Source organism: Nerophis ophidion, linkage group LG16 (assembly GCF_033978795.1).
Source record: "Nerophis ophidion isolate RoL-2023_Sa linkage group LG16, RoL_Noph_v1.0, whole genome shotgun sequence".
Lineage (NCBI taxonomy): Eukaryota > Metazoa > Chordata > Actinopteri > Syngnathiformes > Syngnathidae > Nerophis > Nerophis ophidion.
The window spans coordinates 14,049,921-14,069,137 of record NC_084626.1 but is presented as its reverse complement, the minus strand read 5'-3'; the positions used below and the strand labels follow the sequence as shown (position 1 = coordinate 14,069,137).

Genomic DNA, 19,217 nt, shown 5'->3' with positions numbered 1-19,217 from the left:
ATGAGAATGTGTACTGTTTATAAATATATATTTATACATATATAAATAAATATATATATATATATGTGAAGTGAATTATATTTATATAGCGTTTTTTCTCTAGTGACTCAAAGTGCTTTACATAGTGAAAACCAATATCTAAGTTACATTTAAACCAGTGTGGGTGGCACTGGGAGCAGGTGGGTATAGTGTCTTGCCCAAGGACACAACGGCAGTGACTAGGATGGGAGAAGCTGGGATCGAACCTGGAACCCTCAAGTTGCTGGCACGGCCACTCTACCTACCGGTTGGTAGAGTGGATATATATATATATATATATATATATATCTTGATGGGATTATCCAGAGAATAGTGCTCGATACCGTGGTAGAGCGCAATATGTAGGTGTGGGAAAAATCACAAGACTACTTCATCTCTACAGAACTGTTTCATGAGGGGTTCCCTCATGAAACAGTTCTGTAGAGATGAAGTAGTCTTGTGATTTTTCCCACACCTACATACATATATATATATATATATATATATATATATATATATAATTTAGAACCAGTACATATATATTCACGGTGGGAGAGGGGTTAGTGTGTCTGCCTCACAATATGAAGTTCCTGCAGTCCTGGGTTCAAATCCAGGCTCGGAAACTTTCTGTGTGGAGTTTGCATGTCCTCCCCGTGAATGCGTGGGTTCCCTCCGGGTACTCCGGCTTCCTCCCACTTCCAAAGACATGCACCTGGGGATAGGTTGATTGGCAACACTAAATTGGCCCTAGTGTGTGAATGTGAGTGTGAATGTTGTCTGTCTATCTGTGTTGGCCCTGTGATGAGGTGGCGACTTGTCCAGGGTGTACCCCGCCTTCCGCCCAATTGTAGCTGAGATAGGCGCCAGCGCCCCCCGCGACCCCAAAAAGGAATAAGCGGTAGAAAATGGATGGATGGATATATATATATACAGCATATATATATATATATATATATATATATATATATATATATATATATACAGTGGGGCAAAAAAGTATTTAGTCAGCCACCGATTGTGCAAGTTCTCCCACTTAAAATGATGACAGAGGTCTGTAATTTTCATCATAGGTACACTTCAACTGTGAGAGACAGAATGTGGGAAAAAAAATCCAGGAATACACATTGTAGAAATTTCAAAGAATTTATTTGTAAATTATGGTGGAAAATAAGTCTTTGGTCAACCATTCAAAGCTCTCACTGCTGGAAGGAGGTTTTGGCTCAAAATCTCACAATACATGGCCCCATTCATTCTTTCCTTAACACGGATCAATCGTCCTGTCCCCTTAGCAGAAAAACAGTCCCAAAGCATGATGTTTCCACCCCCATGCTTCACAGTAGGTCTGGTGTTCTTGGGATGCAACTCAGTATTCGTCTTCCTCCAAACACGACGAGTTGAGTTTATACCAAAAAGTTCTATTTTGGTTTCATCTGACCACATGGCATTCTCCCAATCCTCTGCTGTATCATCCATGTATCCATTTTGGTATAAACTCAACTCGTCGTGTTTGGAGGAAGAAGAATACTCACAGGCCATTCAAGAACAGTCACAGAGTTGTTCCGAAGCCACTCCTTCGTCATTTTAGCTGTGTGCTTAGGGTCATTGTCTTGTTGGAAGGTGAACCGTCGGCCCAGTCTGAGGTCCATAGCACTCTGGAAAAGGTTTTCGTCCAGGATATCTCTGTACTTGGCAGCATTCATCTTCCCTTCAATTGCAAGCAGTCGTCCTGTCCCTGCAGCTGCAAAACACCCCCACAGCATGATGCTCCCACCACCACACTTGACTGTAGGCATGGTGTTGGGCAGGTGATGAGCGGTGCCTGGTTTTCTCCACACATACCGCTTAGAATTAAGGCCAAAAAGTTCTATCTTTGTCTCATCAGACCAGAGAATCTTATTTATCATAGTCTGGGAGTCCTTCATGTGTTTTTTGGCTAATTCTATGCGGGCTTTCATGTGTCTTACTCTGAGGAGAGGCTTCCGTCGGGCCACTCTGCCATAAAGCCCTGACTGGTGGAGGGCTGCAGTGATGGTTGACTTTCTTGAACTTTCTCCCATCTCCTCACTGCATCTCTGGAGTTCAGCCACTGTGATCATTGGGCTCTTCTTTACCTCTCTCACCAAGGCTCTTCTCCCCCGATTGCTCAGTTTGGTTGGACGGCCAGCTCTTGGAAGAGTTCTTGTCATCCCATACGTCTTCTGTTTAAGGATTATGGAGGCCACTGTGCTCTTGGGAACTTTAAGTGCAGCAGAATTTTCTTTTTGTATCCATGGCCAGATCTGTGCCTTGCCACAATTCTGTCTCTGAGCTCTTCAGGCAGTTCCTTCGACCTCATGATTCTCATCTGCTCTGACATGCACTGTGAGCTGTAAGGTCTTATATAGACAGGTGTGTGGCTTCCTTAATCAAGTCCAATCATTAGAATTAAACACAACTGGACTCCAATGAAGGTGTAGAACCATCTCATGGATGATCAGAAGAAATGGACAGTACCTGAGGTAAATAAAGAAGTGTCACAGCAAAGGGTCTGAATACTTATGTCCATGTGATATTTCAGTTTTTCTTTTTAATAAATTTGTAAAAATGTCTACAATTCTATGTTTTTCTGTCAATATGGGGTGCTGTGTGTACATTAAAAGGAACAAAATGAACTTAAATGATTTTAGCACATGGCTGCACTTTAACAAAGAGTAAAAAATATAAGGGGGTCTGAATACTTTCCATACCCACTGTATGTGTGTGTGTGTATGTATGTATAAGTCAGTTAGCTACACACAGTTAGCTCCTCACATATGGGAGTTGTAAGTTTGATTGTTTTGTTTTTTTCAGTGAATAAGCTATCCTAGCATGATGTTAAAATGTAAGCTAATTGTTAGCAGTGTTCCTAACACAGCAATGCCAGTGTTGCTAATGTTTGTGTCTTCTGTATGTAATTTATTGTTGCATTGTTTCATGGGGTGTATGGCATCTATTGTGTTGGAGAAGTGTAGATTCATAGTGTAGGTGTAAAAAGTAGTGAATAGTAGCCCTTCTTGGAAATACACTGTGTCTCTTTTTTTTCAAACACAGCTCCAGCGTCGTGTTTCCATTCGGACAGTGTTTCTCGGCGTGGCTCGGTTGTTAGGGCCTTGCATGGCAGCTCCCGCCATCAGTGTGTGAATATGTGTGTGAATGAATGAATTTGGAAATAGTGTCAAAGCGCTTTGAATACCTTGAAGGTAAAAAGTGTTATACAAGTATAACCCAACTTACCATTTTCCAAAAGACCGGGGTCTATCGTTGGGCCGCAAACACCCCATTGAACCAGCTCAGTGGCCTCGGAAGGTCGGCCGAGTCATACCAAAAACAATAAAAATATGACCCATTGCCTCCCTGCTTGGCACTCAGCATCAAGGGTTGGAATTGGGGGTTAAATCACCAAAATTATTCCCAAGCGCGGCCACCACTGCACCTCACTGCTCCCCTCACCTCCCAGGAGGTTAACATGGGAATGGGTCAAATGCAGAGGATGATTTCACCACACCTAGTGTGTGTGTGACTATCGTTGGGACTTTAACTCTGAAGGATGACAAAAAATATATGTTTCTCAGCTGTGGTCCGTACAGTATGTGCCGCAGCGGTCCTCAGTTGTAATACACTTTCCCACCCCTTGTGGCAGTAACGACTATCTCAAACAAACAGAAGAAGTCTGGAGCTAAAGTCATAGAGAAGTTATATTTTAATTTGCACTTGCATTTTATTGACAATTTAGTTAGGAAATGTATTAATTATTAATTGAGTCTGTTTATTTTAGCACAGTATAATTATATGGAAATTCACTTTTCGTCAGTTATTATATTCCATCACGTCATATCTATCCTGTTAAAACTTTATTGGCTCCCGGTCAGGCAAAGAATTGACTGCAATATCTTTCTCTATATATTTGGCCGGCAAATTAATTATCTATCAAACAAACACTTAAAGAACAGTGTAGAACAGGGGTGTCAAACACATTTTAGCTCAGGGGCCGCATGGAAAGTCTGTGGATGGTATTTGATTAGTATTAGAACCGGCCCGCAGGCCACAGCCGCCTGCTGCTGTTTTGCAAGCACCAGTACTCCATCAGTGTTGATGCCAGGAATTTTCAAAATGGGGTTCCAGGGACCCCATCAAGTCATAATAAATGGGGCCCTACAATCCATTTTTGGGGTCCCCCTTTTTTGTAACCGTTTTGAAAACAAATGTATGCATTATCCTGTTATATCTCACATTCTATATTGTGTTTTGGAAAAAGGTCTTCATAAACTTTACTTAATTCATTAAAAAATCAAAAACAAAATAAAACACATTTTTATGCATATTTAAATGTATTCAGTTATAAACATTCATTCACTTTCTTCTTTCCTTCATGGATCTAAACTTTACCACTGCACATATTTTTTTCTATATTTTTATTGTAATATTTTTGGCCAAAGTTGGACGGATAAAAAAATCTGAAGTTGTCTTTATTTTTTAGTTTTAATGCCATTATTTTAATAGTCCGGCCCTGAGCTAAAATGAGTTATTTCGTGAGTTCCACTGCTCTTTATTTGTTTGTTCCATGTTGATTGTATCCTTTCGTCCTTAATTTTATTTGTATATTGTTAAGTGTCCTTGGTTTTTTTGAAATGTGTTGTGGCAGGGGGCGTGGTAAGCGCGTTCCCTGCGGACGGGGTGTGTGCAGAAATCGGTCATGAAGCAGCTGACAGGTGAGTGGATAATCTCAGCTGGAACGAGTTATCTAATCACCTGTTCCTTTATTAGCAGCGCGAGAGACCGTGATCGGGAGGACGGACGACACTGAGGGGAGCGTGCTGAAAAGCCAGAACCCAGAAGGACTCGAAAAGGGACTTGCAAGAGGGGCTGCATAGCCTAATTGATTGTTGTGTAAATATTAAAAGTTGTAAAGACCACTGAGTGAAGTGTGCGGAAGTCAGTGATCCAGAAGACGCAGGTACAAGACTTGCTACAGGTGTTAATGAATTAAATGTATTATTATTATTATTAAAATTATTAAATCTGTTTAGCTGATTGGAGAGCTGGCGACTGCAGCTAGTGGGTCCATGATGATGACTTCTGTTTTGTTTGATCAGTCGTTTTACTGCCATGTGACAGGGACCATTTGGAAATAAATAAGGTGTTTAAATAAACTTTTGCAAAATCGGTGTGATCTGTAGCCCAAAAAGTATGGTAAATGTTTTTCATCAAAAAATCGCATAATTGATATATTTTGTACATTCACAATCTACTTTTATAGTGGGCTGGCTCAGGGTGTAGGACAGAGTCAAACAACTTGCACTGAGCCTAGTCTATAAAATCCGCTACACCTCCCTGATACCGAAGTACATGTCAAACTACTTCCTTGACCGCCATAACCACAACACCAGGGGGAGCTCCACAAACCACGTTAAACCCAGATTCCGATCCAACAAAGGTCTTAACTCATTCTCTTTCTATGCCACATCAATGTGGAATGCACTCCCAACAGGTGTAAAAGTAAGTGCATCTCTATATTCCTTCAAAACCGCTCTAAAACAACACCTCCAGGTAACTTCAACTCTTTACTAATATCCTCCTCCATTCACATCCCATCTCCCCGGATTATAAACAACCTAATGTAAATAATCAAATGTACTTCTAATGTATATACTGTACTTGTTCTTATGCTATCTGAACTCACTATGTTCTCTGCTTGCTGTACATATCCTACTAAATAAGACCTACACCAGGGGTGCCCACACTTTTTCTGCAGGCGAGCTACTTTTCAATTGACCAACTCGAGGGGATCTACCTCATTTATATATATCATTTATATTTATTTATTTATGAAAGAGACATTTTTGTAGACAAGTTAAATGTGTTAAATGATAACACAAGCATGTGTAACACATGGATGTCTTTCTTTCACGAAGACAAGAATATAAATTGGTGTATTACCTGATTCTGATGACTTGCATTGATTGGAATCAGACAGTAATGATGATAACGCCCACATTTTCAAATGGAGGAGAAAAAAAGTTGTCCTTTCTGTACAATACCACATGAAAGTGGTTGGTTTTTGGCATCTAATTCATCCAGCTTCCATACACTTTACAAGAAAAACATTGGCGGCAAATTCCGTGGCTTGCTTGATTGACATTCACGGCACCCGAGGGTCTTGTGAGGTGACGCTGGCTGCTGCCGGTTCATTATTATGAAAAAATGACAGAGAGGAAGGCGAGAAACACTTTTTATTTTAACAGACTTTCGCGCCGTCCCTTCCGTCAAAGCTCTAAAGGCCGACTGCACATTTCCTATCTTCACAATAAAAGCACTGCTTCATGCTGCCTGCGCTAACAAAATAAGAGTCTTGGAAAGCTGGCGTGCACAAGTGATGTGCACGCCAGCTTTCTGAGGGATCGCTTGTGCACGCCAGTTTTCCGAGACTCTGTATTTAGTTAGCGCAGGCAGCATGAAGCAGGGCTTTTATTGTGAAGATAGGAAATGTGCAGTCGGCCTTTAGAGTTTTGACGGAAGGTACGGCGCGAGAGTCTGTTGAAATAAAAAGTGTTTCTCTCCTTCCTTTCGGTCATTTTTAATAATAATGATCTTGCCGTAGCCAGCGTCATCTCACAAGACCCTCCGGTACCATGAATGTCATTTAAGTGACGTCTTGGTGAAGATTGATGATCACTAATTTTTAGGTCTATTTTTTTTAAAAGCCTGGCTGGAGATCGACAGACACACCCCCCGCGGTCGACTGGTAGCTCGCGATCGACGTAATGGGCACCCCTGACCTACACTGTTTCAATGTGCACATTTCTCTGTTGATGCAATTGTTGATGACTGAAGTACTGATATCAACCAAAGCTCCTCATCCCACCCCGCGGATTGTAAATAATGTAAATAATTCAATGTATATACTGTGATGATTGACCTGTGTGATGTCTGTATTATGCTGATAGTATATATTTGTACCATGAATTGATTAAGGTGGACCCCGACTTAAAAAAGTTGAAAAACTTATTCGGGTGTTACCATTTAGTAGTCAATTGTACGGAATATGTACTGAACTGTGCAATCTACTAATACAGGTATCAATCAATCAATGACCATACATTACTGTTTTGAGTGTTCCATTTCAAAGATAATCACAGTCAAACACTTTTATTTGTCAAAATTACATTTATACTTTCAGGCCTCCACCGTGTCATTCCATCTCGGAAGAAGCCACCCTGCAGAAACTGGCCATAGAGAACTGTCCAAGCTGAGCTTAACTGCAGCTAACAATTAATGGTCTACATTTAACCTCATAAGTGGATGGAGCTGTGTTAAAAACGCAGACTGACCTTAGTTTCTTCCCATGATATGTCGCTCTAACAACCAAGCATCTTTTAAAAAGGTTTTACTACTTACGTATAAAATACTACACGGTCTAGCTCCATCCTATCTTGCCGATTGTATTGTACCATATGTCCCAGCAATAAATCTGCGTTCAAAGGACTCCAGCTTATTAGTGATTCCCAGAGCCCAAAAAACGTCTGCGGGCTATAGAGCGTTTTCCGTTCGGGCTCCAGTACTCTGGAATGCCCTCCCGGTAACAGTTTGAGATGCTACCTCAGTAGAAACATTTAAGTCTCACCTTAAAACTCATTTGTATACTCTAGCCTTTAAATAGACCTCCTTTTAAGACCAGTTGATCTGCCGCTTCTTTTCTTTTTCTCCTCTGTCCCCCCTTCCCTTGTGGAGGGGGTCCGGTCCGATGACCATGGATGAAGTACTGGCTGTCCAGAGTCGAGACCCAGGATGGACCGCTCGCCTGTGTATCGGTTGGGGACATTTCTACGATGCTGATCCGCCTCCGCTTGGTATGGTTTCCTGTGGACGGGACTCTCGCTGCAGTCTTGGATCCGCTTTGAACTGAACTCCCGCGGCTGTGTTGGAGCCACTATGGATTGAACTTTCACAGTATCATGTTAGACCCGCTCGACATCCATTGCTTTCAGTCCCCTAGAGGGGGGGTTGCCCACATTTGAGGTCCTCTCCAAGGTTTCTCATACTCATCATTGTCACTGGCGTCCCACTGGGTGTGAGTTTTCCTTGCCCTTATGTGGGTTCTTCCGAGGATGTCGTAGTCGTAGTGCTTTGTACAGTCCTTTGAGACATTTGTGATTTAGGGCTATATAAATAAACATTGATTGATTGATTGAAAAAAAACATCTCTTCTTATTCTATCTATGTGCTAGGTGTTAAATTCAAGATCTGGCCCGCCACATTTTATTTGGCCCTCGAAAGCCTTGAAATGATATGCGTCATTAAAAGTACTTTTTATTTTCTTACTAAATGTATTAGTTTTTTTCCATTTTGACAGAAAAAACACATGTACTCAATGCACTCACATATTTTTAACCATAAATAATATACTGTAACAAATATATGATCATGTATTCAAACAATGTTTTGTTAAACTATATATAAACACGTTTTAGCTGATTGACTTATGATTTCAAAGCGAGTTATTCATCAAATTGTCAAATGTAATAAATAGATTTTCCAGCGACTTTATGAAATTTACTGTGGTTTTACAGCATTTTTCTGTACATGAAAAAAACATCCATCCATGCATTTTCTACTGCTTGTCCCTTTTGGGGTCGCGGGGGGTGCTGGAGCCTATCTCAGCTGCATTCGGGCGGAAGGTACCCCCGCGGTACTGTACTAATACCAGTATACCGTACAACCCTATTGTGTACTATTTTGACTAGCTCCACTGCTTTTTGACCACAAAATGCTGGCAACTGAGCTGCCCTTTTTTTATTGTAAAAAAATGGTGGTACTGTTTTGCTATTCACAATAGTACACAATAGGGTTGTACGGTATACTGGTATTAGTATAGTACCGCGATACCAATGAATCATATTCGGTACTACACTGCTTCTAAAAAGTACCGGTTCAGCATCACAACATCTTCTTTCATTTTTTTCAAATTTATATTATGTTTATAAACTCAGGAAATATGTCCCTGGACACATGAGAACTTTGAATATGACCAATGTATGATCCTGTAACTACTTGGTATCGGATTGATACCCAAATTTGTGGAGTCATCCAAAACTAATGTAAAGTATCAAACAACAGAAGAATAAGTGATTATTACAGAAGTGTAGCTAGAACATGTTAAAGGAGAAAGTGAGCAGATGTTGACAGTAAATGAACAAGTAGATTAATAATACATTTTCTACCACTTGTCCTTAAAGACCTACTGAAGCCCACTACTACCGACCACGCAGGCAGATAGTTTATATATCAATGATGAAATATTAACATTGCAACACATGCCAATACGGCCGGTTTAGTTTACTAAATTGCAATTTTAAATTTCCCGCGAGGTATCCTGTTGAAAACATCGCGGAATGATGACACTTATGTTGATGCGTGCTTGTGACGTTATTGGTTGGAGCGGACATTTTAGCCCAGCACCACTCACGCCTAAAAGTCGTCTGCTTTAATTGCATAATTACACAGTATTCTGGACATCTGTGTTGCTGAATATTTTGCAATTTGTCCAATTAATAATGGAGACTATAAAGAAGAATTCTGTTGGTGGAAAGCGGTGGATTGCAGCTGCCTTTAGCAACCAAAACACAGCCGGTGTTTCTTTGTTTGTTGTGAAGCTTTAATACGGAACAGAGCGGTAAAGCGAACATGTTTCTCTACCACATGTCAACCAGCAAGTTTTTGGATGAGAAAATTGTGATATTAAGTCTTACCGGAGACTTGAGCGGAGTTGGCATCCTCCTGCAGCAGCTGTCAAAAGGGCAGCTGTGACTTTCTTGGCTCCTCCATATGGCTTCCATCAGAGACACTGGCGGTCACCGCAGCCCTCCGACTTTCAGGTATGACTTTATAATCTCACTAAAACACTAGTAAAACAATAAGCAGATAAGGGATTTTCCAGAATTATCCTAGTAAATGTGTCGAATAACATCTGAATCGCTCCCACTGCCGTCGGCTTTTTTTTTTCTTTTCTAGTGCTTCACTCTACCTTTCCTCATCCACGAATCTTTCATTCTCGCTCAAATTAATGGGGAAATTGTTGCTTTCTCGGTCTGAATCGCTATTGCTGCTGGTGGCTATGATTGTAAACAATGTGAGGATGTGAGGAGCCCAACAACCCGTGACGTCACGCGCACATCGTCTGCTACTTCCGGTACAGGCAAGGCTTTTTTATTAGCGACCAAAAGTTGCGAACTTTATTGTCGATGTTCTATACTAAATCCTTTCAACAAAAATATGGCAATATCGCGAAATGATCAAGTATGACACATAGAATGGACCTGCTATCCCCGTTTAAATAAGAAAATCTCATTTCAGTAGGCCTTTAATAATGTTGACAAAATAATAGAATGAGAAATGACACAATATGTTACTGCCAGAAAGGTTAGTGCGTCTGCCTCACAATACGAAGGTCCTGAGTAGTCTGGGGTTCAATCCTGGGCTCAGGATCTTTCTGTGTGGAGTTTGCATGTTCTCCCTGTGAATGCGTGGGTTCTCTCCGGGTACTCCAGCTTCCTCCCACCTCCAAAACGATGCACCTGGGGATAGGTTGTTTGGCAACACTAAATTGGCCCTAGTGTGTGAATGTGAGTGTGAATGTTGTCTGTCTATCTGTGTTGGCCCTGTGATGTGGTGGCGACTTGTCCAGGGTGTACGCCGCCTTCCGCCCGATTGTAGCTGAGATAGGCACCAGCGACCCCAAAGGGAATAAGCGGTAGAAATGGATTGATGGATGGATGTTACTGCATATGTCAGCAGCTAAATTAGGAGCCTTTGTTTGTTTACTTACTAACAAAAGACAAGTTATCTTGTATGTTCACTATTTTATTTAAGGACAAACTTGCAATAAAAAAACATATGTTTATTGTACCTTATGATTTTTTTTGTTAAAACAAAGCCAATAATGATTTTTTTTTGTATTTAGAAAAGTACAGAAAAGTATTGAAATAATTTTGGTACCGGTACCAACATATTGGTATCGGGACAACACTAGTACACGGTAAAATCTACAGTTGTCGTTTTTACGGTGAAATCTGGCAGCTAAATTGCCAGAATTATACTGTAAAAATGCAGTTTTTATATTTACAGTAAAAAAACAAACACACTGTAAAATGATATGAACTGAGCTGCCAATTTTGTACTGTGAAAAACAGTGGTACTGTTTTTTCCATTAACAGTAACATGCTGAAAAAACACGGTAACATTTATGGTATAACCTGTCAGTTTTTTTACTGTAAAATCTACAAAACATTTTTACATTTTAGTACACAAAAAAAAAACAAATTATCAAATACATAGGCAATTGTGTAATAATATCATTCACTGTTAGAAGTGGCAAACATAACTGTGATATGGCCCTCAGTTAAAACAAGTTTGACACCCCTGATCTACAACAATTGTACATACGGAATAGTTGTTGTCTATGAATGGACCTTAGTTTACCTGAAAGAAAATGGTCTTCTGGTCTTTACTTTCTTTGCCGCAGGAACTGGATCGCCGAAAGGGCACTCACGTTTGCAAGCAGAGCTGCATAAGACAACATCAGCCAAAGCCAAAGGGATGTCATGGGATGGTGCGGTCCACTAGGTCGAAGTTTCCTACCTGTCTTCCAAGCGTCCGCAGAATCTGGATCAGAGGACGTCAGTACCCAGGAGGCGAAGGCGATGCAGACCAAACACACGTCGGACTGCTGAAAGAGTCGCACTAGAGGCGACGTTGCTTTGCTTGAGTATCTTTGAGATCCATGCCTAAAAAAACGTGCTCGCACTTACCTGGCGTTTGGATTGTTCCCAGAACTCTCTGCTCCTCACATGCGGGAGCGGAAACTCCTTCCAACGTGGACATGAGGACGCTTCCTTGCTTTCTTTGTCCAGACCTCCTGCACCAGATGCTGCCTTTGTCATGGAAGGGGATCGGTCCACCAGGGCGGAGGAGAGCGTGCGACAAGACTCGGGCCGGTGGAATGGCGTCGGTGCTTAAGAAGGGACCACTCCACTCAGGAAGGGTGAGTTCTCTGACGGTAGGATGGGAGCAGGAAAAGATTGGAATGGGTTTCCACTTGTGGGACTCACGGAGTAGGAATAGGATGTCAAGGTCACTGTGTTCCAAAAAGGTGTCTTCGGGATCCCAATGCATGGTTCCCCTTGTGAGAGGTTCTAGAGTGTCACCGTGAAGAAGAACTGTACTCATGGATCCTAGTTTGTCTCCTGAAACCGTCTCAGACTTGGCATCATTGTGTAGAAAAGCCTCCATAGATAAGTCCTCAGTTTTCAGAGCTTGTACGTTTTGCACACTTTTGGTTTTTGTCATCCGTCTCTGCGGCCCTTTTCGTCCTGCTAAGTCCTCACTCCTCATCTCCTCCTCATCCTCTAGGGTCTTACAGCTCAGATCTGGACTGGTGTTCCTGCTGGTGCCCAAAAATTGCCAATATTCTTCTTCAAAATCACACACAGAAAAATCCCAGCTTGAGCGATCCGCTTTGGAGTCGCTGGCCTGCGTGAAGTAGTCCGAGTCGCTAGCATCGGACAGATCAGTAAGGCCTCCGTGGGTCAAATTATGTTCTTCAGGGTCCACGAGAGAACTGGTTTGTGTCGGTACGTCAGAGGTTTCGCTGAGAGGTGGACTTCTTGTCGTCCTCAGATGTAAGATGTCGTTGATGGTTAGTTTTTCCATTTCCTCCCAGAAGGCAGAGATGGCGTAGACGCTTTGCTTGTGGCCTGCAGCTCGGGCGTAAGCTTCAGGGCTGTCTGCCACCTGGGTGATGATAACTTCAGGAAGGGGTTGAGTACCTGGAGAACCACAGCACACTGAAAGCTCAGGTTCCCTGCTGCTGCTGCTGAAGCTCTCACCTGGAGCAGTGGATCCAACACAAACCTGGTCACCACAACTAATGGCTGCTCCTCTGCCATGCAGGTTTTCAGAACTACAGACCTCATTTGGCTGACAGCTGCATGATGATGATGATGATGATAAGCAAACCATTTGTTGGTTTTTAAAGGAATCCTCAGGGAGACCCTGATCCACTGATTCAGCAGCAGAAAGATAGCTTTCAGAACCAGAACTTTGAAGAGACAAGAACTCAACACTGTCTGAAAAATCATTAGAGTCCGCCCTTTCCCAATGAAAGCTTTCATGCAAGGTTTTATCGATCTTCCTTTGCATTATATCATGTTCATGCTGGGTTCCTTCAATGTTCCTCTGCATTACATCATCTTCATGCAGGGTTCCTTCGATCTTCCTCTGCGTTATATAATCTTCATGCAGGGTTCCTTCTATGTTCCTCTGCATTATATCATCTTCATGCAGGGTTCTTTTAATATTGTTTTGCATTATAGTGTCATCTTGCAGGGTTCCTTCTCCGATCCTTTGCATTGTATCATCTTCATGCAGTGATCTTTCTATGTTCTTTTGCATTATAGTGTCATTTTGCAGGGTTCCTTCTACGTTCCTTTGCATTATATCATCTTCATGCAGGTTTCCTTCTATCTTCCTCTGCGTTATATAAACTTCATACATGGTTCCTTCTATGTTCCTCTGTGTTATATCATCTTCATGCAGGGTTCCTTCTATGTTCTTTTGCATTAAATCATCTTCATGCAAGGTTCTTCCAATGTTCTTTTGCATGATCTTATCTTCATGCAGGTTTCCATCATTGTTTATTTGCAATATAACATATTTTTGCAGGGTTCCTCCTATGTTCCTTTGCATTATGTCATGTTCATGCAGGGTTCCTTCTATGTTCCTCTGCGTTATATCATCTTCATGCAGGGTTCTTTCAATGTTCCTTTGCATTATATTATCTTCATCCAGAGTTCCTTCATTGTTTATATGCAATATATCATCTTCATGCAAGGTTCCTTCTATGTTCCTTTGCATTCTATCATGTTCATGCAGTGTTCCTTCTTCTATGTTTCTCTGCATTATATTGTCATCATACATGTTTCCTTCTATGTTCCTTTGCATTATATCATATTCATGCAGGGTTCCTTCTATGTTCCTTTGCATTATATCATATTCATGCAGGGTTCCTTCTATGTTCATTTGCATTATATCATCTTCATGGAGGGTTCTTTCCATGTTCCTTTGCATTATATCATCTTCATGGAGGGTTCTTTCCATGTTCTTTTGCATTATATTGTCAACATGTAGGGTTCCTTCTACATTCCTTTGCATTATATCAACTTCATGCAGTGTTCCTTCATTGTTTATTTGCATTATATCATCTTCATGCAGGGATCTTTCTATGCTCTTTTGCATTACACTGTCGTCATGCAGGGTTCCTTTTACATTCCTTTGAATTATATCATCTTCATGTAGGGTTCCTTCTATGTTCCTTTGCAATAAATCATCTTCATGCAGGGTTCCTTCTATGTTCCTTTGCATTGTAATATCTTCATCCGGGGTTCCTTCACTGTTTATTTGCAATACATCATTTGGGTGCAATGTTTCTTCTCTGTTCTTATGGATTAGGTCATCATCATGCAGGGTTCCTTTGCTGTTGTTTTGTTGCAAGGTTTCCAGAGTTATTTTGTGCTTGCTGGGATCATCATGCAGCGTTCCTTCTCTAAGTTTTAGGAAGGTTCCTTCTTTGTTGTTTTGCATACCATGATCAGTCAGTTCTGTAAGTTCCAGAAGGCTTCCTTTTCTCTGTTTTTGTTCATTAATATCAAAAAGTGTTTGTGTCTCCTTCGTCTCACTTGTGTTTTCACTTGGCAGCGTGTTCATGTTGTTATCTGTTTTAATTTCAGGTGTTTTTTCAGGTTCCTTCTTGATTCTGCACTTGTTTTGCTCATTGTGAGCTGTTTTTGTCTTTGTTTTTTTTTGCACTGGAGCTCCACGGATCCGGCGAGACACCGGACCGTCATTGACCGTTACAAACCAACGCTCCCTCTCCTGTCTCGGAGGAACTCTGCTAGGATCTTTGCATCTCACGTATGTTACCAGCGATCTAGCCACGTCTGTCTCTACAGCCTGCAGTGGGGTGACGATGCACTTTTTGGTCTCCTCTGAGATGTCTTCTACTGTCACCTCTTTTTTGTGGGGAGTGATTGCTGAGTCATCACATATTAGGACCTTCTCATCTTCAGCTGTATCTCCTGCAGCACCCTCACAGTTCTCTTCTCCAGTGTTGCAGGCCACAGAAGCTTCTTGGAAACTCTGCGGAGAATCTTTGTGGTAGGCCGACAATGAGACGCCCTCGAATTGGGCGAGCGGAGGTTGAGGCAGACAACACCCCTCGCTGTCCTGGTAGAAGTTGAACCAGTCTTTCTCTGCAATGTTCATGCTGTGATCCAAGTCGTCCATCTTGACACATCATTTGCTTCCCTGGGGACAAACACAAGGGTCAGTGTGCAGGCGTTTATGATGCCTTCTGTCCTTCAAAGATCCGACTGTCTGGAACGTGTCTGAGCTAAATGGAGATCACTGGAATTTTTCTTGACATATAGCAGACATTACTGAGCATTGAGTTAGCACTTTAAAAAAAAACAGCAGCAAGCTCCTGTCATGAAATAGAGCAGTGGTCCCCAACCTTTTTGTATCCGCGTGTCACACCCATGGATCATGTTTTGTTTTGTCATGTTATGTTTTTGATTTTGGACATTCAGTCACGTTTTGCACTTCCTGGTTTTGTTTGTTTCCATGTCAACTCATTAGTTTTCACCTGTCACGTCCCTGTTCTCAGCCTCACACCTGTTTTCACTAATGATCATAGCTATTTAAGTCACTCTTTTTCTAGTCTTCGTCCTGGGATCCTCTCACATGCGCACGCACCCTACCCATGCTGCACCTCCTTCATGTCCTTGTCCATCGTTCCATGCCGTGTAAGTTTTTTTTGTATTTATGCCTTTGTGCTAGTTTTGTTTATAGTTTATTATTATTCATAGCCAATTGTTTTTGTGCAAAGTCCTTTAGTTTATGTCCATCGTTTCATGCAATCGAGCAGGTGTTTTTGTTTCACGTTTGTACTGTTTAGCCAAGTTTCTTCCTCCATCGTGAGCGCTTTTTGTTTATTTGTTTATTAAATAAACAACCATGTACTTACATTCATGCCTGACTCGTCCCACATCATCCTTGCATCGAGGAAGCACAAACATCCACAGCCCAAGCCTGACACCGCGGACCGGTCAACGCTTAATAATTTGTCCCGCGGCCCGGAGGGGTGTCCTTTTTTTTTCTTTTTTGTCATGAAAAAGGGACGTTTTGGTCATGAAAAAGGGATTTTTTTTGTGGTTGGTGCACTATTTGTAAGTGTATATTGTGTTTTTTATGTTGATTTGATTAAAAAAAAAAAAAAATTATTTATTTATTTTTTTTTTTTTTTAATATAAAGTTCTTCTGCGGCCCGGTGGTTGGGGACCACTGATATAGAGAATAATTGAGTAGCTTTTTTACAGTACTCTTAAATAAATCATAGCGCTCCTCTAATATAGAGGATTTTTGCCTAGCATTATTACAGCATATTTAAAAACTGTTATATAGAGCAGTGGTCCCCAACCACCGGGCCGCAGAATAATTTTTTATTAATTTTTATTGAGAAAAAAAAAAATATATATATATATATTTATTTTTTTTATTTTGTATTAAATCAACATAAAAAACACAATGTGCACTCACAATTAGTGCACCAACCACAAAAACATCCCTTTTTCATGACAAAAACGTCCCTTTTTCATGACAAAGAAAAAAAAAATTATTAAGCGTTGACCGGTCCACGGATACAAAAAGGTTGGGGACCACTAATATAGCGGATCTTTGACTAGCTTTTATACAGTATCCTTAAAAAGGGAAGCTATGGATCTTTGACCAGCAAGTTGTATGAGGTATGTCCTTTACAAACAGCACAGCGCCCTGTCAGCTAGCTTTTTGGGTGTCCTTAAAAAAATTAAAGTGTTCCTGTCAAGGACAGGATATTTTTAACTATACATTTTTTAAATTACAGCCATAAAAGGCAGAGTAGCTCTTCAAAAATAATTACTCTCCTGTTACGAGGAGAATCTTTGACTGACACTTTTTTAAAATAAGGTCCTTGACAATCATAATGCTCCTGTAAAACAGAGGGTCTTTAACTGGCACTTTTAAAAATTATTATTAAGGTCCTTTAAAAATAACAGTGCTACATTTATAGAGGATCTTTGACTAGCATTATGCAGTTGGTCCCCAAAAACAGCATAGCACTCCTGTCATATAGTGGATCTTTGACTAGTACTTTTTTTAAATAAGGTCCTAAAAAATCATAATGCTCCTGTCACACAGAGGTTGTTTGACTGGCACTTTATTATTATTATCTTCAAGTTGTCCCTTACAAAGCACAACGCCCCTGTCATAATAGAGGATCACTAAAGCATACTGAAAGCTGTTTCTAATATTTTGGTTGCTGTATTTAGTTGCACGAGACAGACAAAACATTAAGTATAAAATATTACAAATATATCTAAATGGATACCACTTTGAACTGCTTTTAATTAAAAAAAAATAAGCAGCATTGTCTTAAAGTCAGAATGTTTTAAATACTCCATGCATCCATTTTCTACTGCTTGTCCCTCTCGGGGCTGGCGGGGGGTACTGGACCCTATCCCAGCTGCACTAGGTCGAAAGGCGGCTTACACCCTGGACAAGTCGCACCTCATTGCAATTTAGTGTTGCCAATCAACCTATCCCCAGGTGCATGTCTTTGGAGGTAGGAGGAAGCCGGAGTACCCGGAGGGAACCCACGCAGTCCCTGGGAGAACATGCAAACGGTATGATCATTATATAATGTAAGTGTATTTAGTATTGTGTAAATATTTTAGAGAATCCCCCTGTAGTAAACCACTACACTAGTAATTCACAAACATGCTTGTAGACGTGAAGACTGGTAAGAAGACACACAATATCAGTTAAGAAAATAAAGTCATATGTGAACACAAAGATGGTGTATACAGCGCTGGCTGTATTAGTCATGTTTTCTAGTATTTAGGCACACATAAGTGACGATTTTACATCATACCTGTAAGGACACAAGGACAAACGTACCCGGCTGAAGCCTCCTGTGTTGTTGTCTCTTCAACCTTCCATATGTCCGCCTGGCGCCCTGCAAGCGACTCCTTTATAAATAGAACAGTGCGGTCGGTCACATGCGGCGGCTGGGAACTTGTCCTTCTCTCGGTGACCAGAGGTGTGACATTTTAGGCCCTCTCCCCACAACAAAATAACTTATAATCTGATATTCAGCAGCTAAAATAATTATTTCTTGACACTATGAGCCAAAACATTTCACCGGTTGTCAACTAAAGTGTAGAATTCTCAGATTTTTCAGTAAGTGCCCCTCAGTGGAAAAAGTTTGGGCCGCATATGTGCTATTGGGCAAAACATGCACTGTGACTCTGGCTCCCGCACATACTGGGAGTCAGATATATTGTACATACATATATACATACATACGCGCACACATAGGTACCTACGCTCCTACATACATACATAAATACAGTACATACCTACACACTCAAAGTTCGTATATCCACACATACATTTAATGTACAAACATACATATACACATACTGTACATATACATTCACTGTACAAACATACATACACACATGCATATAATCACATTTCTTCAAACATATTATTGTTGTTGTCCAAGGTTAAACTGGGTAACACATGGCACACTGACAAAGCTTAACCTATTGATACTACAACAATCTACAAGGTTAATATAGTTGGCTTCTCTTTCTTCCCCTCCATTTATCTGCTTTCTTTTGTATTTCATGTTATCATTAAATATATGTATTGTTGCATTTGAACAAATGTATTGTTGATAATAGGAGGTAATTATTGTTATAATTCATTATCAATAGTACTAGTTCTATTGGTATTTGTATTGTTCCATTTGTAGTGCAATAATGTTCATTGTAATTTCTGTATTATTTCACTAACTGCATGTTTGCTATCACTTTTACCATCATATTTGTACATATTTTATCTCCTGTTCTATTGTTGTCTCTCTAATCCGCCAATTGTCCCCACAATATCCCCCTCTGTCTTCCTTTTTTTCTCTTTCTATCCCTTCATGCACTCACTATTAATATAGTACATTTAATAAAGTCAAATACAAATAAGTCAACAAAAGTATCCCACACATCTCTTTTGTAAAGTAAATTTGTACAACT

At 40.7% G+C, this 19,217-nt stretch overlaps 1 protein-coding gene across 8 annotated transcripts; it reads right to left on the bottom strand.

Annotated features, from left to right (window-relative positions):
* Positions 1-1,142: 1,142 nt before the first annotated feature.
* On the bottom strand, positions 1,143-18,214 carry LOC133534974 (PPARGC1 and ESRR induced regulator, muscle 1). Of its 8 annotated transcripts, none has more exons than XR_009802114.1 (7): positions 18,082-18,114; positions 17,692-17,788; positions 11,841-15,393; positions 11,671-11,772; positions 11,512-11,595; positions 9,783-9,935; positions 1,143-2,511 (listed from the first exon to the last, which is right to left on the bottom strand). XR_009802114.1 is itself a non-coding variant. In XM_061874342.1 (6 exons), exons 3-5 carry the CDS (start codon positions 15,370-15,372, stop codon positions 11,537-11,539), a joined length of 3,693 nt encoding a protein of 1,230 aa, XP_061730326.1. In that variant the 5' UTR covers positions 15,373-15,393; positions 17,692-17,788; positions 18,082-18,113; the 3' UTR covers positions 1,143-2,511; positions 11,512-11,536. The 8 variants fall into 8 exon arrangements, 6 of the variants coding, with proteins under 6 accessions (XP_061730326.1, XP_061730328.1, XP_061730327.1 ...); XR_009802113.1 differs by lacking the exon at positions 9,783-9,935 and adding an exon at positions 3,271-3,576; XM_061874342.1 differs by lacking the exon at positions 9,783-9,935 and having other exon boundaries at positions 18,082-18,113.
* Between the last annotated feature and the right edge of the window lie 1,003 nt (positions 18,215-19,217).

Excerpts from the sequence above, each read along its gene's own strand:
- LOC133534974 (XM_061874344.1), bottom strand. The coding sequence starts at position 15,372 with ATGGACGACTTGGATCACAGCATGAACATTGCAGAGAAAGACTGGTTC. Across the intron at positions 11,773-11,840 it reads GGGAACAATCCAAACGCCAG|TGCGACTCTTTCAGCAGTCC; the intron begins GTAAGTGCGAGC and ends CGTCGCCTCTAG. Across the intron at positions 11,596-11,670 it reads TGCGGACGCTTGGAAGACAG|CTCTGCTTGCAAACGTGAGT; the intron begins GTAGGAAACTTC and ends TGTCTTATGCAG.